At 41.8% G+C, this 20,586-nt stretch overlaps 1 protein-coding gene across 2 annotated transcripts in view; it reads right to left on the bottom strand.

Moving 5' to 3' along the window:
• The window catches only part of SRGAP1 (SLIT-ROBO Rho GTPase activating protein 1), a 304,206-nt gene that overhangs the window by 47,980 nt on the left and 235,640 nt on the right, over positions 1-20,586 (bottom strand). For both annotated transcript variants that reach the window (XM_021091938.2, XM_013997691.3), the window contains exons 9-11: positions 12,962-13,159; positions 12,003-12,087; positions 3,399-3,426 (exon numbers count right to left, since the gene is read on the bottom strand). In XM_021091938.2, the coding sequence (XP_020947597.1) occupies positions 3,399-3,426; positions 12,003-12,087; positions 12,962-13,159 (311 nt within the window). The remainder of the gene's footprint in view (positions 1-3,398; positions 3,427-12,002; positions 12,088-12,961; positions 13,160-20,586) is intronic.

Here is a 20,586-nt window from a genome sequence, read left to right as displayed (position 1 = left end):
GAATTTTATTTTATGCAAAAGCAACTCTTCATGGGTCACACATGAAAAACAGTTTTGTTTCAAGGGTATTTCTGAAGGCACTGGGTCCAGGCTCACATGAGTCGTCATTTCTTTAAAACAAACTAGCTCATCGCCTCACCTAACTATTTGTAGAGCACCCGTGTAGACCTTTGCGATGTACCTGTTTACTCTGTGCTGGAGCCTCTGCATCTCCAGTCTGCTCTGATGGATGTCAGTCTCTCTAGCATATGCATGTCCAATGTACCATGTACTATATTTGAAACCTTGCATCATCTTGCTCTGTAACCGGAGAAGGGGAGCCCCTTCCATCCTTTCCCTTTAGAGCAAAGAGGGCCAGGATTATGTGACTCAACTTCTACAACTGTGCTGAAAGGAGTACATGGAAGGAGAGTCCCAAGACCTCTCTCTGGACGTTCCAATGTAAACTCCTTAATTAGAAGGCTGGTAGGAGGGAGTACACCGCACTTGGAAATCAGGTAAAATCTCGTATTCAGCTGCCGCCTCTCTGGGAAGAATTGCCTTTTTCAGTTCATTAAAGTTCAGAAAGACCAGTTTAGAAACAACAGCCCAAGAGTTTACATGGATACCTGGCTAACTTCATAAGATATTACTACAAGCAATCAAGAGAGGGAGGGGAACAAACTTGCTGATATAGCCCTTGCTAGCAAATTCTGAGATTCTCCTGGCGGGTGGGCTCACACGACCAATGGGGTGTACAGCAAGCAACACCTGAGGCGCCACAGTGCTTGAGAGGTTAAAAGGAGCCTTTGCAAGTGTCGAGAAGCAAATATGGAAAATTCCACCAAGCAGCAAGTCATTATCTGCCACGGCTGACATTTCTGAAATTGCTTTTATACACTGAATTCTGTGCCACTCACAGAGGAAAGGATCTGGTGGGTATGAACAAACAAAACAACAGCCCACCAAGGACACGTGCTTGATTTCAGCCACTCTTTTCATTATTTTATAACTGTTTTAAAATAGAGACCTTATTTTTCTTCAGGTATGGTGAGGCCAGCAGAAGACAACCATCACTGAAAAGATCATTTGTTATTTACAGTTCCCATGAGGAGAGGGAATGCCACTACACGGAGGGCCACATGGGGAGGCACCAGGGTCACCAGCCAGTAGGCAGAGGCAGTGAGGAGCGAGGGAAAAGGTGGGCAAGAGCCTTTTTTGTGGTTCCCATGGGAAGGAACAGGCAAGGCAGAGTAGATTGAGGATTGGCTACTTTGAGTAATTCTGGTGAGCTCTGGGGCGTGGAAGCCATCCCTAGCTATCTGGAACCTGGCCTTTGTGTGGCTGGGGAAGGGGAACAGTGGCCTGAGTGTGAAGACTTGATAAAGGAAGTGGTTAAGAGGATGGGCTCAGGATGAGTTGCTCTGTATACAAAAGGCGCACTTGTAAACAACCCTTTACTATCTCTAGGTAGTGACTAACCCTCCAAGAGGCAGTCCCTCCTGGGTTAGCAAGGCCCCAAGATAGTGAGGCATCAAATATAGAAACTAGAAAATGTGGTTATTCCTATGAGGTCCAAAAGAACTTCACATTGGACGCTAACTGGAGCAGCTGATAAAGCTGAGGGAATAGGAATACAGGCTTGTTTGGTTTGGTTACTGATTCGTGGGACAAGTAAATCTTGCAGCTGGAGCCAAAGCCCTGAATGGCACCTGATAATTATTTCTGCATTGCTGAGAGATGCAGAGTAACTCCTGGCTGGGGCTAATGAAGGTATGTCTTTTGAGTCTTCTTCCAAAAAAGCCTGAAAATTGCCTCTTCTGACACACATCAACGATAAGGGAAATGTGAAGATTCTAAAGCTGTGAGAGGGATTACAGATGAAAATAAACTGCCTGAGGAGTTCCCACTATGGTGTCTCGGCAGCACCATGACATAGGTTCGATCCCTGGCCTGGCACAATCGGTTTAAGGATCCAGCATTGGGCAGCTGCATGTAGGTCGCAACTGCAGCTTGGATCTGCTTCCTGGCCTGGGACCTCCATATGCCATGGGGCAGCCAATAAACAAACCAACAAACTGCTTATTAAAGGACTTCCCATGGCAGGGGGACTTGGCAGGCAGACTGGCGTGCGGATGGTTCCGGCTCTACCACGTACACATCAGGTGCACAGACTCAACATTCCCTCAACATTCGAACTGTACAACTCGTTGTGGTTGCATGCCTGCTACACACTTCGGGATAATGTGGCTTCCTATGTAGAATGCCAGTATGGATGAGAGGAAGTACCAGTCAGGGTAATGTGAATATCAAATCTGTCTGGCAACTATAGCTCTCACTGCAAATGTATATATTTGCACTCCGTTTTAAAATAAAAATCTTTAAAAAATGCCTGACATTAATCATAATTTAGAAATAACAGGTAAAATAATTGACAGTGCAAAGGGACGCTATATGTGAAAAAAAAGCTACATAATTACTATTCAGGAGTAATTCCCTCTTTGTTACTAACATAGGGAAGAAAAACCCCAGGATTTTTGCAAAGTTTAGACAAGTCAGTAGCTGCAGTCTTTCTAGCTGGTTCACCAAGAAGTAAGAGGGGCTTCTTTTCAATTTATTTAGGAACATTATAGAACCTTAAAAATCAACTTGCCAATTATTGCAACAGAAACACCAGTGTTATAAATGCCTAGAATCTCAAAAAGAACTCCACTTTAAAAATGGAAAATCTTGCTGTCAATTAGAATAATTTCTGGCTGTGGCACAAATGTTGACATAGAAAAATAAAAGTTGTCACAAACTTTCCCCAACCTAAACCAGAATCTGGTTCCAAAAAGGCTTTTCCTTCTCAGCAGTAGCTTCAAAATCCTTCTAAGAATTAAAAAAAGTGGAAAAAAAAGACAACAAAAAAGAAAACGCAATATGGTTCTAGGAACTAAAAGTTAAATTTTTAAAGTAAACCAAACAGGTGCAAAGCTAAAGTCTGAAGAATACTCACCATAGCTCTAGTTTGTATATGAGATATGGGAAAGCAGGAGCAAGAAGTAACCAGTCAGATACAGTAGATATGCATGTAATATTGCTTGTTAATTAAATTATCAAAAATCTTATCAGACTCTTTCTAGAAACTTAAAAGTGTTTTGGATTAGATAAACCAAACCTATCCATTTTTTTTTTTTTTTCCGCAAACTGTGGCTGCTCATTAAAGAGCTTTACAATTCCATTGGGAAACTCTTCTATCTGCCAGAGCAAATTTGCTTTTGTGAGAAGCCCAAACACTTCATGTTACTGTTTTGCCAAGCTGAACTATCTTCTGTGTTCATTAACAAAATATGTTCATTCTTGCAGCATTTAAATAGTTGCTTCTCATTAAAAAGAGAGTAAGACACAATATGAGTTATGAAGAACTATTTTCCTACCTTGTAGTCATATATTCAGCTTTGTGACCTGTAGGGAAAAAAAATTAAAGTAAGCGAATCGAATGGAATCAGTGCAATGCATTTGGCAATCTTTTGTCCCTTATTTTAAGATGCAGAGTTTATAAGAACTTACGCATTTATGGTGGAGACCATGAAGACAACATATAGACAAAAAAATTCAAAGTAAATATTTCACAAAACCTGGAGTTCCCACTGTGGCACGATGGGATGGTTGGTGTCTCGGGAGCACTGGGTCGCAGGTTTGATCCCCGGCTCACTTAACAGTCGGTTAAGGATCCTGCGTTGCCACAGCTGTGGTTTAGGTCCTGACTGTGGCTGAGATCTGATCCCTGGCCTAGGAACTCCATCTGCTGTAGGGCGACCAAAAATGAAAAAACAAAAACAAAAAAACCTATACATAAAATTTAATACATTCTATGGATTAGAGAAACACATGTCTCTTGGCAATTTGAGGCAGGGAGTTTTCTTTATTATTATTTTTTAAAATAAGAAATAGCTGCTTGATCTTAACCATAAATTCAAAGATGAAATATAAGTAAAACACACCCAAGATTCGAATGTTAGTTACTATGATGTGATAGATATTTGTGGGAGAGAAGTGGACAGGTCAAGCAGGGTTAAGAAAACTCAATTTCCTTTAGATTAAATTGGTGTTCTTTCTATAATATGAAATCAGGGAGAGAAGTTGCATTTTACAATCGGAAGTGACATTAGCAGATATTAAAGTACAAGGACATTAAATTTTGCTACAGTCCACCAACTTGTAAGCTAAAAGACTTTCATAGAACTCTCTGTCATTTAAAACATGAGGTTCTTATGTGGCTTGCTATTAAATAATAGCTCTGTATTTTTGCATTGCTGCAAGACATTTGGAAGGAAGAAAAAAAAAAAAAAAGAAGACCCATAACCCAGGATTATCCTGTTCTTGATAGAAATACTTACTCTGACTACTCTTAAAATTTTACTTACTAATTAAGAAGTGAATTATTTTTTCATGCCCAGCTCTATTTCATGTCCACAGAGTAAAAGGGAAAACCAAAACATAAGATGCTAAGATGCTAAAATGCAAAGATGCTAATGATAATTCCTTAGAAATGAAATGCTTCATAACTTTGAAATGATTGAACTTGAGCTAATTTCAAGCTTGAATGTGTTTATGGTTGATGTCCCTTCTTTCCTTCCTCCTTCTTTTCTTTCTCCTTCCTTCCTTCCTCCTTCCAGAGTCGAACCATGTGTGCGACCTACACCACAGCTCAGGGCAATGCCAGATCCCCAACCCACTGAGCGAGGCCAGGGATTGAACCTGCACCCTCATGGACACTAGTTGGGTCTGTAACCCACTGAGCCATGACGGGAACTCCCTGTTCTTTCTTATATTTAGGGTGGAGCAGTGGTGAGGGGTGTGGGAGAGTTGAACCATTCAGCTGGTCTGTTTGCAAAATGATGATATGGTCCTGAAACAGCCTGAAAGTACAGCTGGCAGAAAAGGGTCAGGTTGCTGCACAAACAGGTGAGACCCGCCCATCAACATCACAATGCACTGATTGAGGCTCCTAGGGCAAGGCCAATACAAAAATCATAGCGAGAGCTGGTTTGCTGGGAATGGCAAATGAACACTTTCAGGCTACCACTGAGTCTTTCACTCTATCATCTGCTTTTGAATAACAAGTTACAGAACGTATTTGACCAGTTTCTATTTACTAAACAAGGGGCAACTCATGTGAAAGAACACCTTTCTCGACACAGATCCAGGCCACTGTGAGTCTTGGTAGAATCAGTCCTTGGCCATGACGTAGAGGTGGGGCCTGGAAAAAGGAGAAGAATCTGATTTTTCCTCCACTACCCAATTCTACCTATTGTTGAACTGTAAGTCCCTTCCTTTGGCTGGCCTTTTGCTACTGTGGGAGATAAGGAAAAAGAGACGGTGGAGAGAGAACTCCAGAATTTATCACTACTTCTAAGTGGGAGAGAAGGTCTCTTGGAAAGGGGAGAGGGCAGATGATGAGCTGAGCAATGTCTTATGGGATATCCTTCAGTGAAAGTTGGCTACACAGGGTGGGTGCCCAGAGAGAAGATAGGGCTGGAGTGTAAGATTTAAGAGTTGCTACCTTTTAGGGGCCATGGGAGCTAGCTGAGATCCCCCAGGGTGAGTCAGTAGAGTGAATAAAGGACTGAGAGAAGAGAAAATAGCCAGCTTGGGCTGGACCATCTTCTGTCATAATGCTGCATACTTTAATCACACCATCAAAGTATGACATAAAATACACGTATTAGTAACAAAAAGAAAAAGAGCAATGGCGTCTAACATTCATTTGACACTGTTCTAAGCACTTTTATATAGTGACTCACGATTTTCACAACAACTTTATCAAGTAAGCGGCATTACTATTTTTATTTTACAAAAGAGACTGAGCATACAGAGGGCAAGTGACTTGCTCAGGGTAACGCTGTTCCTATGTGTGTGGGGGGGGTCTGGCGTGAGGGCCCAGGTTTGTTTTCATTCTAGATCTGAGTTCCCAAGAAATCTATCATAAACATGGGTCTTCCCCACCCCCAGCAAATACTCTGCAAGATCCTAGAAGACAGGTAGGGATGATGGCTTACACATCTTCTGCCTCATAAGGCTAAATATAAAATACTGAAGATGTAATAAATTATTAAACAAATTTAATATCTATAAAATTAAATAGAATCACAAAGGTTAATAACTTTCAAGTGATTCAATGATAAAGATGCTAATGATAATTCCTTAGAAATGAAATCCTTCATAACTTTGAAATTTTGCTCTTTTTATTTAAATAGTGAGATATCGAGAATATCTCAAATATTCCTGAGATTTAGAAAAAAGCTCATATATCAAATGGCTTAAAGTCATTCTGCTCCATCCATCCATGGTTAATAGTATTTGATAAAAAATTAAAAACCTATAAAAGATACATTTTGATTAATGAATCAAGAACAAGCTTTGCAAGAACTATCATTCATGGTATAACCGCCACCACCACATCCATCGTTTTTTTCTGCTAATAGTACCGAGTGTGTCTTAACTGATGAATGAGGTTTTATTTTTTAATCAGCATCATCATTAATAGATCAATAACACACAAGCTTAGAAGATTCTGCTTCCCAGAGAAATGTGAAAGCTTCCAGTGGTCTGACGATTAGATTTCAATCACTTTCTCTGGAAGGCTACTTAATTATTAAAAACAACAGAAGACTCCTCTTCCCACCCCAATGCAAGCCATTTGGAAGAAGAAAAAAAAAAAAAAAGACCCATGACCCAGGATTATCTTGTTCTTGATACAAACACTTATTCTGACTACTCTTAAAATTTTACTTACTAATTAAGAAATGAATTATTTTTTCATGCCCAGCGTTATGTCCGCAGAGTAAAAGGGAAAACCAAAATATAATTTGATAGCAATGTGAATCCCCAAACTAGAGAAAATATTTAAAATGGACTCAGCTCAGACTGAATGGAGGCACCCTGGATTTTGTCCCTAATGAATGGCTGGGACTCCGGGCATGACTTTCCAGCACTTTTTCTTCCTTAAAAATACCAACAACCGTGGTGAGCTTTTCTAAAAAATATAATTAGTCACAATCAGCTTCTTCTCTGTTGAAAATGTATTTTTGTTCTTACTCAAAGACAGAATGGATGGGGTGAGGATAATCTAATTCTTTTGTCAGAAACTGTACGCCCAGGGCTTGAAACAACATAATGTGGAATTCAGCTTCCAATGTTAGATTTGCTGGGTTTAGCAAAAACTGCACTGAGATTTACACCCCCTTAACTCCAAATGCTGCCTGTAAAGACACCAATGTGAGCATCTAGGCTCATTACTCAAAAAGAAAAAGAAAAAAATGTCCATGCTTCAGTTTTACAGACATATAGCTCATTTACCGTGCTCGATTTAACGTCTTCAATTTAAAGACAAAGATGTCACAAAATGATATCACGGTGGTGCTGAAGGATGAAGACGATAATGATGATGGCTTTGGTCTTAATTCATTATGTGTTTCGTTCTATCTCAATTGTTCTCAAAGGTCTGGAATTCTGAATTTGGGCAGTGCCACTTTAAGAGACCCATCTAGTTGCTTGGCGATGTTGTAAATCAAAGGACTTACTGGGCCGCTGGTAACCTGCCAAAAGCAAGCAGTAAGACAGGCCAAACACATGTCTGTAGTTACAGTTTCAGCTGTGTACGATCAACTGCTAAATCCCTGAGTTAGGCTCTATTTGTTTTACTATGAAGGGAGTTTTTGTAGCAATGAGCCTCGTATAACTCAGAGATGTGATTTCTATATAAAAAGTCAGGACTGTCCTCAAACACATGGTTTAATTCTGTGCTGCTATCCTTATTTAGCTAAACTCAAGAGTTGGATCTCTTTGTAAGCGTTCACCATTGGATACTCTCTCTAGCAGAGGCACCATAAACTTTCCTGGTCTCCTTTTGTATAAGCCCATTAATGTGAACAGGGCTTGCTTGGAAAGCCAGCAGGCTCACAGTGGCTGAGCTAAAAGGTGGGGCATGCCCTCTATGCTTAGCTTTTCAATGGGCGAAGCTGCCAGCACCAAGCCCAGGCAGTGACCAACAACTGGTGTGCTGCCAAGCCTGCATGTGGGGCAGGGCCAGGGAGCAGGGAGGTCTGCTGGCACCATATGAGAACCATCCAGTTTCTCATGCAGAATAAATCCAATCTGGGGAACACCTCGTATACCCGAACACAACCTGTGTGACTAGGACAAAGGGAACCACTGAAAGAAATTAAAAGATAAAGAAATCCTGTACAACCACTCCTGAAAACAGTATGGCAGTTCCTCAAAAAACTAAAAAGAGAACTACCAGCAATCTCATTCCTGGGTATATATCTGGACAAAACTATTATAATTCAAAAAGATACAGACACCTGTATGTTCATAGCAAAACTACTCACAATAGCCAAGACATCGAAACAACCTAAATGTCCACTGACAGATGAATGGATTCAGAAAATGTGGTACGTATACACAATGGAATACTACTCAGTCATAAAAAAGAATGAAATAATTCCATTTGCAGCAACATGAATGCAACTAGAGATTCTCATACTAAGTGAAGTAAGTCAAAAAGAGAAATGGTTCCACTTCTATGTGGAATCTAGGCATAAATGAATCTACCTACAAAACAGAAACAGACTCACAGAGAATAGACTTGTGGTTGCCAAGGGGGAGGGAGGAGGGTATGGGATGGGTTTGGTAGATGTGAACTATTATATTTAGAATGGATAAACAATAAGGTCCTATTGCACAGCATAGGGAATACTATCCACCTCTTGGGGCAGACCATGATGGAGAATTTTATTTATTTATATATATATACATACATATATATATATATAAAAACACACACAAATTGGCACAACACTGTAAATCAACTATAAGTCAATAAAAAATTTAAAAAGAAACACTAGAATAGAGTTCACAAGGTACAATATCTTTACACAGTTCAGCAGTTAAAGATGGAATCTGGTATATGGACTCGGCGAGCTGGCTAAAATACAGCCCTATCCAATAACGGCATGTAAAATCATACCAACCATTGGGGCTTTCTCTCTGGACACACAAGGGAATCTATGTAGAATGAGTCCTACAAACGTTTGAGAATGTGACCCCGAGCATATTAACACTCATCTGCATGAAGTGCCAAGAATGAATTCACCCTCTACTTAATTCCCTCCAACTTGCAATTTCTTAAGTGGTATCTCTGGTCTGTAGGGAAGGACTTTGTGCCTGTAACCACTCATCTGAACTTAAGATAATTTATGCTTTGGGACTGGCCACGGACCTTCGGGCATCACTGAAATATCAGGCATTTGTGAAAAGTGGAAAAAAGAAAAACAGACTTTACGTGATATTATGAGGGGAAAAAGAAGAGAAAAGGGGGACATGATTGTCAAGATAAGACAACTATTCAATGAAAGAAACAAAGGGCAAAAAAGGGCTTTTTTTCTGTTTTAAGGTTTAAACTTCTATTACATAAGAATCAAAAGACTAGTTCAGGGAACATTCCTATATCCTTCATTTAGATTTCCCAGTTGTTCACATTTTGTCATAATGGTTTTGTTTCCTTCTCTCCCTCTTTCTTACACGTATCTTTTTTCCTGAACCATCTGAAGGTAAGTTGCAGACATTATGACACTCAGCAAGCACTTCTTAAGAATAAAAATGTTCTTCATAACCCAAATACCGTTAATAATATCTAGGAAAACTAAAAATTCATTCAATAATATAATGTACGATCTATATTTAAATTTCCCCAATTATCCTTAAAATGTCTTTTGTAACTTTTGCTTCTTTTTTTCTTCTTTTCTTTTTATGACTGCATCTGTGGTACATGGAAGTTCCTGGGCTAGAGGTTGTGAATTGGAGCTGCAGCTACTGGCCTATGCCACAGTCACAGCATTGCCAGATCTGAGCCACATCTGCGACCTATACCTCAGCTCGTAGCAACACCCGATCCTTAATCCCTTGAGTGAAGCCAGGGATTGAACCTGCATCTTCATGGATACTATGTCAGGTTCGTAACCTGAAGAGCCACAATGGGAACTCTTAACTTTTTCTTTTTTTCTTTTGTCTTTTTAGGGCTACACCTGCTGCACATGGAAGTTCCCAGGTTAGGGGTCAAATCAGAGATGCAGCTGCCGGCCTACACCACAGCCACAGCAATGCCAGATCCAAGCTGCCTCTGTGACCTATACCACAGCTCATGGCAATGCCGGATCCTTAACCCACTGAGCGAGGCCAAGGATTGAACCTGTGTCCTCATGGACACTAGTTGGCTTTGTTACCACTGAGCCATGATGGGAACTCCCAACTTTTGCTTTCTGATTTACAATCAAATGAAGGTTCACACACTATATTTGGTTATGTTATTTATTAAGACACGTTTTAGTACTTTAAAAGTTATTATTTTTTTTCCTAAGTGAAATCGGCCTTTCATCTTAGAGTCTGGCATCTTAACTGCAATATGTGGAGTTTCAGGTTTTCATGACCTTTCTCCATGTGGACATTCCCTGAGGATAATGGGTCCTTTGGAGGAAACCAGGAGATGCTGGTTTACAGGTAAGGAAGGTTCTAAAATGGTAGAGAGCAAAAGTTTAGGTCAAGTGAGAAAACTCTTTTTAGCCTCAGTCATTCTCAAAACTCAGTCCCATGATTTCCCTCTCCTACCTATATTCTTGTTCACTTTGTATAACTTCCGGCAAAATCTAGTGTGAATAAAAGATATTAAATGTGTTACAGACTATGAGGCACCTAGGACAGGGGCTTTGTTTCTGTTTAATTTTTTTTCCTTTTACATTTCACAAAGATGAAAAGTGAACAACATTGGCACCGTTGCCTTTGCTTACAAACCTTTTTTTCTCCTCTGTTTTCCCATCTGTAAAAATGGGGAAATTAATAGTGCTCAATTAAATATTAGCTCAGAACAATGCCTGGTGGAGACAAAGCCTTGGGTAAGTGGTAGCTACTTTGTTTTTGTCCTTACTAGATATAGCAAAATGCTTAATACAATAAGATTGTTTCTCAGCTAAAGCCAATGCCTCCTGGAAGAAAAAAAAAAATCACTCAAACTGGCTTAACTGGTTTCTAGAGTCCAAAAAGACCTAAGATGGGACAACAAATACCAGCCCATTTAAACAACAGGGGTGGGGCTGGAAGGCTGGGCAAGTCCAAGAAGGAAAGGAAGAAGTGACCGGGTCAGCAGGTGGGGGAAGGTGTAGCTTTTTCTTTTCTTTTTTTCCTTTTTAGGGCTGCACCCGCAGCATATCTAAGTTCCCAGGCTATGGGTCGAATCAGAGCTGCAGCTGACAGCCTACACCACAGCTACAGCAACTCAGGATCTGAGCTGTCTTCCACCTACACCACAGCTCACGGCAATACCAGATCCCTGACCCATGCTGACCCCGAACGCATCCTCATGGATATTAGTTGGACTTGTTTCTGATGCACCACAACGGGAACTCCCCCACTTCTCCACTCTTTTTTTTTTTTTTTTTTGTCTTTTTGTCATTTCTAGGGTGGCTCCTGTGGCATATGGAGGTTCCCAGGCTAGGGGTCGAATCAGAGCTGTAGCCACCGGCCTACGCCACAGCCACGCGGGATCCGAGCCACATCTGCCACCTACACCACAGCTCCTGGCAATGCTGGATCATTAACCCACTGAGCAAGGGCAGGGATCGAACCTGCAACCTCATGGTTCCTAGTCGGAGTCGTTAACCTCTGTGCCATGATGGGAACTCCCCACTTCTCCACTCTTAAGAGCGCTGTGCTCTGAAGACCCTTCCTCTGGAGCTCTGTGTTGGCTTTTCAGCCCTCCCTCGATTTCACTGTTAGAACCAAGCCTCTAGGTTAGAACCAAGCTTGTAACGAAAGCAGTTCCAGGGAGTATTTGATTCTCACAGGTAGAGATAAAGCCAAATCTAAAGGTACAGTGACTCTGCTTCCTCCTGCACAAATCCACGCTTCACACTCTTCACACAATACAAACATGACACCACATATAATTCAGGTCATCTCCCCATCTGAGTCGAGTAACTGACCTTCTCCAAGGGTCCTTTGCAACAAGTCATGCTTGGCCTGAAGTTTTGTGATGAGGTTACTACCCTCCAAATATTCTCTGAGTTTCTGCAAGCGGAAAGACACGTTAACTTTTTCAAAAATCACTCAATGTCAAGGAACTTCCCACAGGGTATCTAAAGTCCAGCCACTCTTATCTCCTAGATCCTAGAACTTCCTACGCAAAGTATGATCTGAAGCAGACCAGTGACATCAGTTTATCAGAGGTGTGGACTCTCAGGTGCATCCTCCCCAGACCTACTGGCATCAGAACCTGCATTTTTTTGGGGGGGTGGGAGGCTGGGCACACCCATGGCATGTAGAAGTTCCTGGGCCAGGAACTGAACCTGAGCCACAGCAGTGACCCAAGCTGCTGCTGTGACAATGCCAGATTTTTTTTTTTTTTTTTTTTGGCTTTTTAGGGCCACACCATAGCACATGGAAGTTCCCAGGTTAGGGGTAGAATCAGAGCTGTAGCTGCTGGCCTACACCACAGTCACAGCAACGCCAGATCCAAGCCGCCTCTGTAACCTACACCACAGCGCACGGCAATGCCAGATCCTTAATCCACTGAGCGAGGTCAGGGATCGAACCACATCCTCATGGATACTAGTTGGATTCTTAACCTGCTGAGCCACCAGCAATGCCAGATTTAACCTGTTGAGCCATCATAGAACCCCAGAATCCTCATTGTAACAAGCTCTCCTGGTGACATGAATGTTTGTTAAAGTCTAAAAGGGCTGTTTCAGAGCAGTCCTCCTAAGTTTGTCTGCATGTTTGTACGATTTCCTAAACTCTGATGGACTGAATCTGGAACTCAGAGGGTAGACAGGAGTCTGGATTTTAATAAAGAACCCCAGGTGATTCCGATGCAACTCCAGAAACAGCGTTTAGGGACCCCAGACCCGAGCCCCAAGAGTGGCTGGGGAAGCAGCAGGCGTACCATGAAGTAGAACTGCTCTGTCTCCTGCTGGTTCGCCCTTCTCTTGGCGATGCTGGGCTTACTCAGGTAGGTTTCGGAGACAGTAGACTTTACAGACTCTGTGGAGCGACTGTGCTGGAAGCATTCCGAAACATCGTAGTCCTCGATGGTGACCATATCCTGTATCGTCTGCAAGGTGGCCTCCGTTGTTTTCTTCACCTGGGGAGAGGAGCACACTTCTCATGTTAGGACCTTATTTTGTGAATCCCACAAACACTCAGGGAGAAACCATTCTGTCAGGCAGAGATGGGAACACAGGCCCAACCCCCCAAAATTCAGGCTCTATTAGGGCAGAGACACAGGTAAACAATATCCTGTATCACCAATGTAAGGAGAAGTTTTCTTCAAAGTTATCTTAAGGAGGATATCATTTTATATTTAAGTTTTTATAAATCTCATGTATCACTGGGTACTCTCAATTACATTTTCTTCTTTTTTCTTTTTTTTGTCTTTTTAGGGCCGTACCCACGGCATATGGAGGTTCCCAAGCTAGGGGTCTCACCGGAGCTGTAGCCACCAGCCTACGCCAGAGCCACAGCAATGCAGGATCCAAGCCGTGTCTGTGACCTACACCACAGCTCAAAGCAATGCCGGATCCTCAACCCACTGAGCGAGGCCAGGGATCAAATCCCCCAACCTCATGGTTCCTAGTCGGATTTGTTTCCACTGCGCCACAATGGGAACTCCCTACATTTTCTTTTTTAAAGCACTTTTTAAATGGAAGTGAAATTACATACAGAAAACTGCAGACCTGGAGTTCCCATTATGGCTCAGTGGGTGACGAACCCGACTCGTATCCATGAGGATGTGGGTTCGATACCTGGCCTGGCTCAGTGGGTTAAGGATCTGGTGTTGCCGTGAACTGTGGTGTGGGTCACAGATGCGGCTTGGATCCTGCGTTGCTGTTGCCGTGTGCCCAGCAGTTGCAGCTGCGATTCGACCCCTAGCCTGCAAACCTCCATACTGTAGGTGCAGCCCTTAAGAAAAAAAAAAGGAAAGAAAACACAGATGGTAAGTGTATACCTTTAAGAATTACTGGCAAGTGAATACATTCATGCGACTATCAGTCTGATCAAGAAATACAGTACATTACAAGTACCCTGTGCTTCTCCCAATAACCACACACCACATACTTTTCTCCTCCCCAAAGGTAGCTAGTGTCCTGATTTCTAACATCATATTTTAGTTCTGTCCTTTTTAAATACTTTATGTGCATGGAATCTTGCAGCATGTATGATTTTTGTCTTGCTTCTTTTGCTCATCTTTATATAGTAAGATTTATCCATGTCTTGTTTTTCATTGCTGAATGGTCACTGGTCACTTATGAGTACACTTAAACTGATCCCTTTTACTGTTGATAGATGGCTTATTTCTAGTTTGGGGTCACTGTGACTAATCCTGCTAAGAACACATTTTTGTTGGGCCACACATACTTGAGTAGAATTGCTACATACTGGGTATGCCAGACTCTTCTCCAAAATTATGGTTCTCATTTGTCTTCCCACCAGCACAGTAGGAGAATTCCTATTATTCCACATCCTCAATAGTTGGTACTGTCATTTGAAAAAATGTAAACCATTGTGTTGGGTGTGTAGTGGTATCTCAATTGTGGTTTCAAGATGAATTTCTCTGGTGTTTGAGGTCATTATCATACGTTTAAGGCAATTTGGATTTTCTCTCTTGGAAATAGTTTGGTTTAATCTCTTGCTCAATATTTTATTGGGTGATGAGTCTTTTTCTTCCTGATCTGTAATATGGATATGAGTCTTTTGTGAGTTATACTGTGTTGTAAAAATCTTTTCCCACTCTGTGCTCTAGCTTCTCACTCTTTCCATAATGTCTAAATGAACAGTCTCCAATTTTTTATTTTATTTTTATTTTTTTGCTTTTTAGGGCCACATCTGCAGCATATGGAGGTTCCCAGGCTAGGGGTCTCATTGGAGCTATAGTGCCAGCCTGCCATAGCCAGATCCGAGCCGGGTCTGCAACCTATACCACAGCTCACGGCAATGCTGGATCCTTAACCCACTGAGCAAGGCCAGGGATCAAACCTGCATCCTCATGGATCCTAGTCGGGTTTGTTAACCACTGAGCCATGACAGGAACTCTGAGTCTCCAATTTTAATGAAATCAATCTTCCAATCCTTCCCTTTTCTGCTTTTTTGTGTCCTATTTAAGGAATATTTTCATATCTTATGGCTGTAAAGATACTGTTCTATATTATCTTCTAGGAACTTTTAAAATTATCTTTCACAATTAGGTTGTATTCTACCTTTGCTTGTCAAGGTCAACTGCAAATCAGTAGCTTTATCCTCTTCTCAGACAACGTATAGGTGATTCGCGTTGGGGTACACCTGAAACTAACTCAACATTATATACCAACTATATTCCAACAAAATGAGAATAAAGTTTTTAGAACACCTTAAAACCATTGCCTATAGGCACAGGAAAAAAATGCTCAATTTCAGTAATAATAGAGAAATGCAAATAAAAATTACATTGAGGTACCACCTCATGTACTACCTCACATTGGTCAGAATGGCCATGATTAGTAAGTCTGTCAGAATGGCCATTATTAACAAGTGAACAAATAACAAATGCTGGAGAGGGTGTGGAGAAAAGGGTACCCTCCTACACTGTTGGTGGGAATGTGAATTGGTACAACCACTATGGAAAACAACATGGAGGTACTGCAGAAAACTAAATAGAAAACTACTACATGATCCAGCAATCCCACTCCTAGGCATGTATTCAGACAAAGCTTTCATTGAAAAAGCTACAAGCACCCCTATGTTCATTGCAGCACTATTCACAATAGCCAAGCATGGAAACAACCTAAATGTCCATTGAGAGAAGAATGGATTAAGAAGATGTAGTATGTAAACACAATGGAATACTACTCAGCCATAAAAAAGAACAAAATAATGCCATTTGCAGCAACATGGATGCAACTAGAAACTCTCATACTAAGTGAAGTAAGTTGGAAGGAGAAAGACACCATATGATATCACTTATCTCTGGAATCTAATATACGGTACAAAAGAACCCTTCACGGAAAAGAAACAAACTCGTGCACATGGAGAAGACTTCTGGTTTCCAAGAGGGAGGGGGAGGGAGTGGGAGGGGCTGGGAGTTTGGGGTTAGTAGATGCAAACTATTGCATTTGGAATGGATAAGCAATGAGATTCTGCTGTATGGTCCAGGGAACTATATCTGATCAGTTGTGATGGAACATGATAGAGAATAATGTGAAAAAAAAGAATGTGCATATATATATATATATATATATATATATATGTATAACTAGGTCACATTGCTGTACAGCGGAAATTGACAGAACATTGTAAATCAAGTATAATTAAAAAAATTTAAAAAAAACCCCAAACCATTGCATTTTTCTGACTTATGTTTCATCATAATGTGCCCAGGTAAGCATTTTAAAAATATATTCTCTCTAGAATTTTTTTGTACTTCCTGAATTCTGTGATTTTCTCATAAGCTGTGATAAAATTTCAGCCTTTATCTTTGCAAATATTTTTGCTACTTTTCTATCAGTTTTTTGCCTGGGAGTTTAATTAGTGCGCTCAATATGTGTTTTCTGTATCGTTCCTTTCTCTTCATATTTTCTATCCTTTTGTTCTTTCATGATTTATTTTGTCCTCCATTTTGATATTTCAGTCTTCAGTGTCTAATCAGATGTTAAAACCATGCCCTGATTTATTAATTTAGGTTCATGTATTTCTCAGCTCTGAGAATTTCTGTGTGGTGTTATTTCAAATTGGTTATTTCACTCTTTATAGGTTATAATGATGCCCCGATGAAATCTGAGCTTGGCTTTTATCTCCTTGAAGACATTAAAAAGCTCTTTTACATTTTGTTTCTGATTAATCCAATATGTGGTTCCCATGGAGGTATTTTTACTGCCTGTTATTTCTTCTGGCTATCACTCCTGGTTTCTTATCTCCTTATGTACCTAGTTATCTTTGTTGGACATTTTTTTTTTCCAAGTTATTTGAGGTCTAGGGTGAAGTTATTATCATCCTGAGAGAAATGTTTATTTTTCTAAGCCACTAGGGGCACTAATAGTTCAGAATCACTGGGTTTTACTTCTGTTCAAACCATTTTGACCCTCTTCTTTTTGGGAACATATGGTTTCCTATGTCATGGGTTTCAGGCGTGGCCATGTACCTCCTCCTGGATAGGGAAATGTCAAAGAATCAGCTGAGTGACTCCGTCCACCACTACAAGAAGTAGAAATATGCTGATTTATTTTTTTCCCCCCTTTAACAACAAATTACTATTTAGGGAAGAAACAACAGTGATCTGTGCTAGGTCAGAAGCTTTAAAGAGGTCACGTGAGGGAGTAAATATTAAAAGGAGGCAAAAAATTTAACAGACTTAGTCATTATTCCTGAGGATATGCAAAATGCAAAGGACAGATATTGGAAAAAAGCACATTAAAGATGATTTAAAAACTAAAATTAAAGTAGTTACCTTAAGGAAGTCCTGATTAGATATCTATAGGCTGAATGAAAAGACTCATCATCACGGAGGGGACATCGGTAAGGTGCATACACCCTGTTCATACACCCCCACAGCAACAATAATTTGGCAGCCGTCCTGACAAAAGTGCATTTGTGGGAGCTTGAGATCCAGATAGGAGCTTGTAAAATCTCAATGGAACCCACGACTGATGAGGACTGATAAGAGAAAGCTGGCCCCTGCTCATATGGCAGGCTTGCCAACTTTGGTCCTGGCAACAGACCCCAAATTAGCCCCAACCCCTTGGAGATTCAGTTACAGTCCTATTTGGGCTTGGTCCTGCCATTAGTACCATCCAGAGACCCTAGAGGAGTCATGTCCACCTGTGTCCCCAGTAATAGCCCTGCTGACCTTGGTCCTAACTGTGGACCCTGTTATCAGCTCATAATGCAGTTCCAGTCCCTCTCAGCCCTGGTCTGGGAACAGTCGCATTACCCAGGGACCTGCTGGGAGGCATACTTGTCTCTGCCTAGAGGAGCACCAGCTGACCTTGGTGCAACTGCAGATCTTAAAATAGTCCCATAACCTGGTTCCAGACAAGCCCAGCTGTAGTCCAGGTCAGTTCTGCTTGACCAGAAACCAGGCTTGAGACACATCTAACTGTGCTCCAGGGGCAGGCCCAGCAACCTCGGTCCAACAGTGGATAATAAAGTGGCCCTTAACTTGGTTCTAATACCTCTTAGCAATGGCCTTTAAGCAGTTTATATCGGCCCAAGGGACCCAACAAGAGAGACGCCCATTTGTATTCCCAGAGGCAGGCCTGCCAACCTGTCCAACTTTGGATCCTGAAGCAGCCCTGTAACTTGGATCTAGTCCCTCTCAGTGGTGGTCTAGGAACAGTCCTGTCTACCTAGGGACCAAGAGGGGGAATGCCATCTGTGCTCCTAGAGGCAGGCCAGCAGACCTTGGTCCTGGCTGTGGACCCTATAGCAGACCTGTGACTTAGACCTAGCTATGCTTAGCTGTGTCCCAGGGCCAGTTCTGCCTGGCAGAGACCTGTCCAGTGACCTGGTGGGTGCCACACCCAAGCCCTTGGTAACAGGCCACAGACTGTGGCCCTACTATGGACCCAGCAGCAGTCATGTGATTCCCTGTCAATCTCAACAATACTGCTTTTTTTTCTTTCTTCCTTTTTTTTCAACTTCCTTCTCAGAAGCATGTATCACAGTTAAATTTGGAATTGTCAAGGAAAATAAAGGATGTGACAGAAGCCCCCAGACACAATGGCTATGACTATATTAATCCCACGGGATGCTCTTGACAAAGAATAACACTGGCTTCTGACACACATGGGCCATGTTAGTAAGTCACAAGGGGGAATATAATGAGGCAAATATGAAACGGCTCATATGAGGCTCGTAATGACTCCTCATGAGTAACAGGGAAACACAGTTGGGTTTGGTTGCAGGTGAGGCCAGGAATGTGACAAGGAATTATGAAAAACCTCAAGAATACACTGCCCTGGAGGAGGGTCCAGGTGGCCTGGTCTCTTGAGATATGGTTCAAAATGAATGATGGCAGAGAGCAGACGTCTGTGGGGGCTTCTGTAGACTGGCTCTTTTGCCTTTTGCTCCCAGGACCTTACCATTATGAGAGCAAACAAGAGGTTTCATTCTGAGCACGGGGAACTCTAGGCAATACGCCAAACTAACCTACATGGGAAAAGAATCTGAAAAAGAATGAGTATATCTATATGCATAACTGAATCACTTTGCTATACACCTGAAACTAACACAACATTGTAAAGCAACTCTACTAATGGTACAATTTTTTTAAAAAAGAAATTTCGTTCTCTAAACAAACTGCGTTTGTTTTCTAGGGCTGCTGAAACCAAGTACCGCAACAGAAACTTCCTGCCTCATAGTCTTGGAGGCCAGCAGTCTGAGCTCAAGATGTGGGCAGGTTGGTTTCTTCTGCGGGCTACGAGGGAAGGAGGTGTCCCTGCCTCCTTGGCTTATAGATGGCTCTAGTCTTTTCATTCTGTGTCTTCACACTGCCTTCCCTCCATCTGGCTTCTGGGTCTTACTTTCCTCTTATTATAAGGATATCAGTGACCCTTATAATATGGGGAAAGTATCAATGTCCTTATAATAAGGGGAAAGTCACTTCAACTTGATCACCACTGTGAAGACCCTGCCTTCGAATAAGGTCATATTCTCAGGTACTAAGGGTTAGGACCTCGCAATATGAAGGTTAGGGGAATACAATTCAACCCCTAAAATATGCCACAATAACGTTATGCCCCTGTACCTTACACCCTGCACCTGCTGCAGGCCTATTCATCCTTTAAGGCTCATCACTCCATATGTGAAGGTGACCCCAAGCCCTGTCCTCCCCTCCCGACTTAACTACTCCTTCCTTGCCATCCCTGACCTTGTAGGTATTTCAGTTACAGCACTGTGTCATTTCAGATGTATTAAAAACTGGCAGAAAGAAACAAGATTAGCAGAAAGAGACCACACACACATTCATGCACATATAGACTGGATTCATGCCATGGTTAATTAGCCAAGGGAAGAGAAACTTATTACCAGTACAGGCCACAGAAGGGAAGGGCAGTGGCAGAGCATCTGGCCATGGCTTTTTCTTGCTCCTGATACCTGAATGGGGGTACAGATGCCAGGGACCCTGTCAGTGCTGGGTAAGGTGGTGCCAGATCTGGAAACACAGTCCAATTTTTGCTGCCCCCTTTCCCCTGCTTTTGGGGAGGGGTCATGTCATCATTCCAGAGGAATTCACACTAATAATCTATGTATTTGCATTGAAGGGGATATTTATAAAATACTGGGTCTCATGAATTTTGAACAAGTTTCATTCTCAGCAATGATACAACTGAACCCAGAGAAGCAAACGTCGTCATTGCCTAGAGCTCTCTGAACAACATCTTGGCTTCAGCCATGTTTCCGAAAAGCCTGTTTTCCTGCAGCCCATCCGGATTCTGACTGAGTGATCCATCTGAGTGGACTCTTTTCTAAAAGTGGTCCAGGGAGTATAATCCCAAATCCATTCCTCACAAGCACCTCCTCCACACTGTTCAGAGGGGC

The sequence above is a fragment of the Sus scrofa genome, chromosome 5, assembly GCF_054392235.1.
Source record: "Sus scrofa isolate SSC_HxYL_T2T_F1_AM1 chromosome 5, Sscrofa_HxYL_maternal_Yorkshire_Landrace_v2.0, whole genome shotgun sequence".
NCBI lineage: Eukaryota > Metazoa > Chordata > Mammalia > Artiodactyla > Suidae > Sus > Sus scrofa.
The sequence above is the reverse complement of the archived record's forward strand: the minus strand, read 5'-3'. Positions and strand labels throughout refer to the sequence as shown.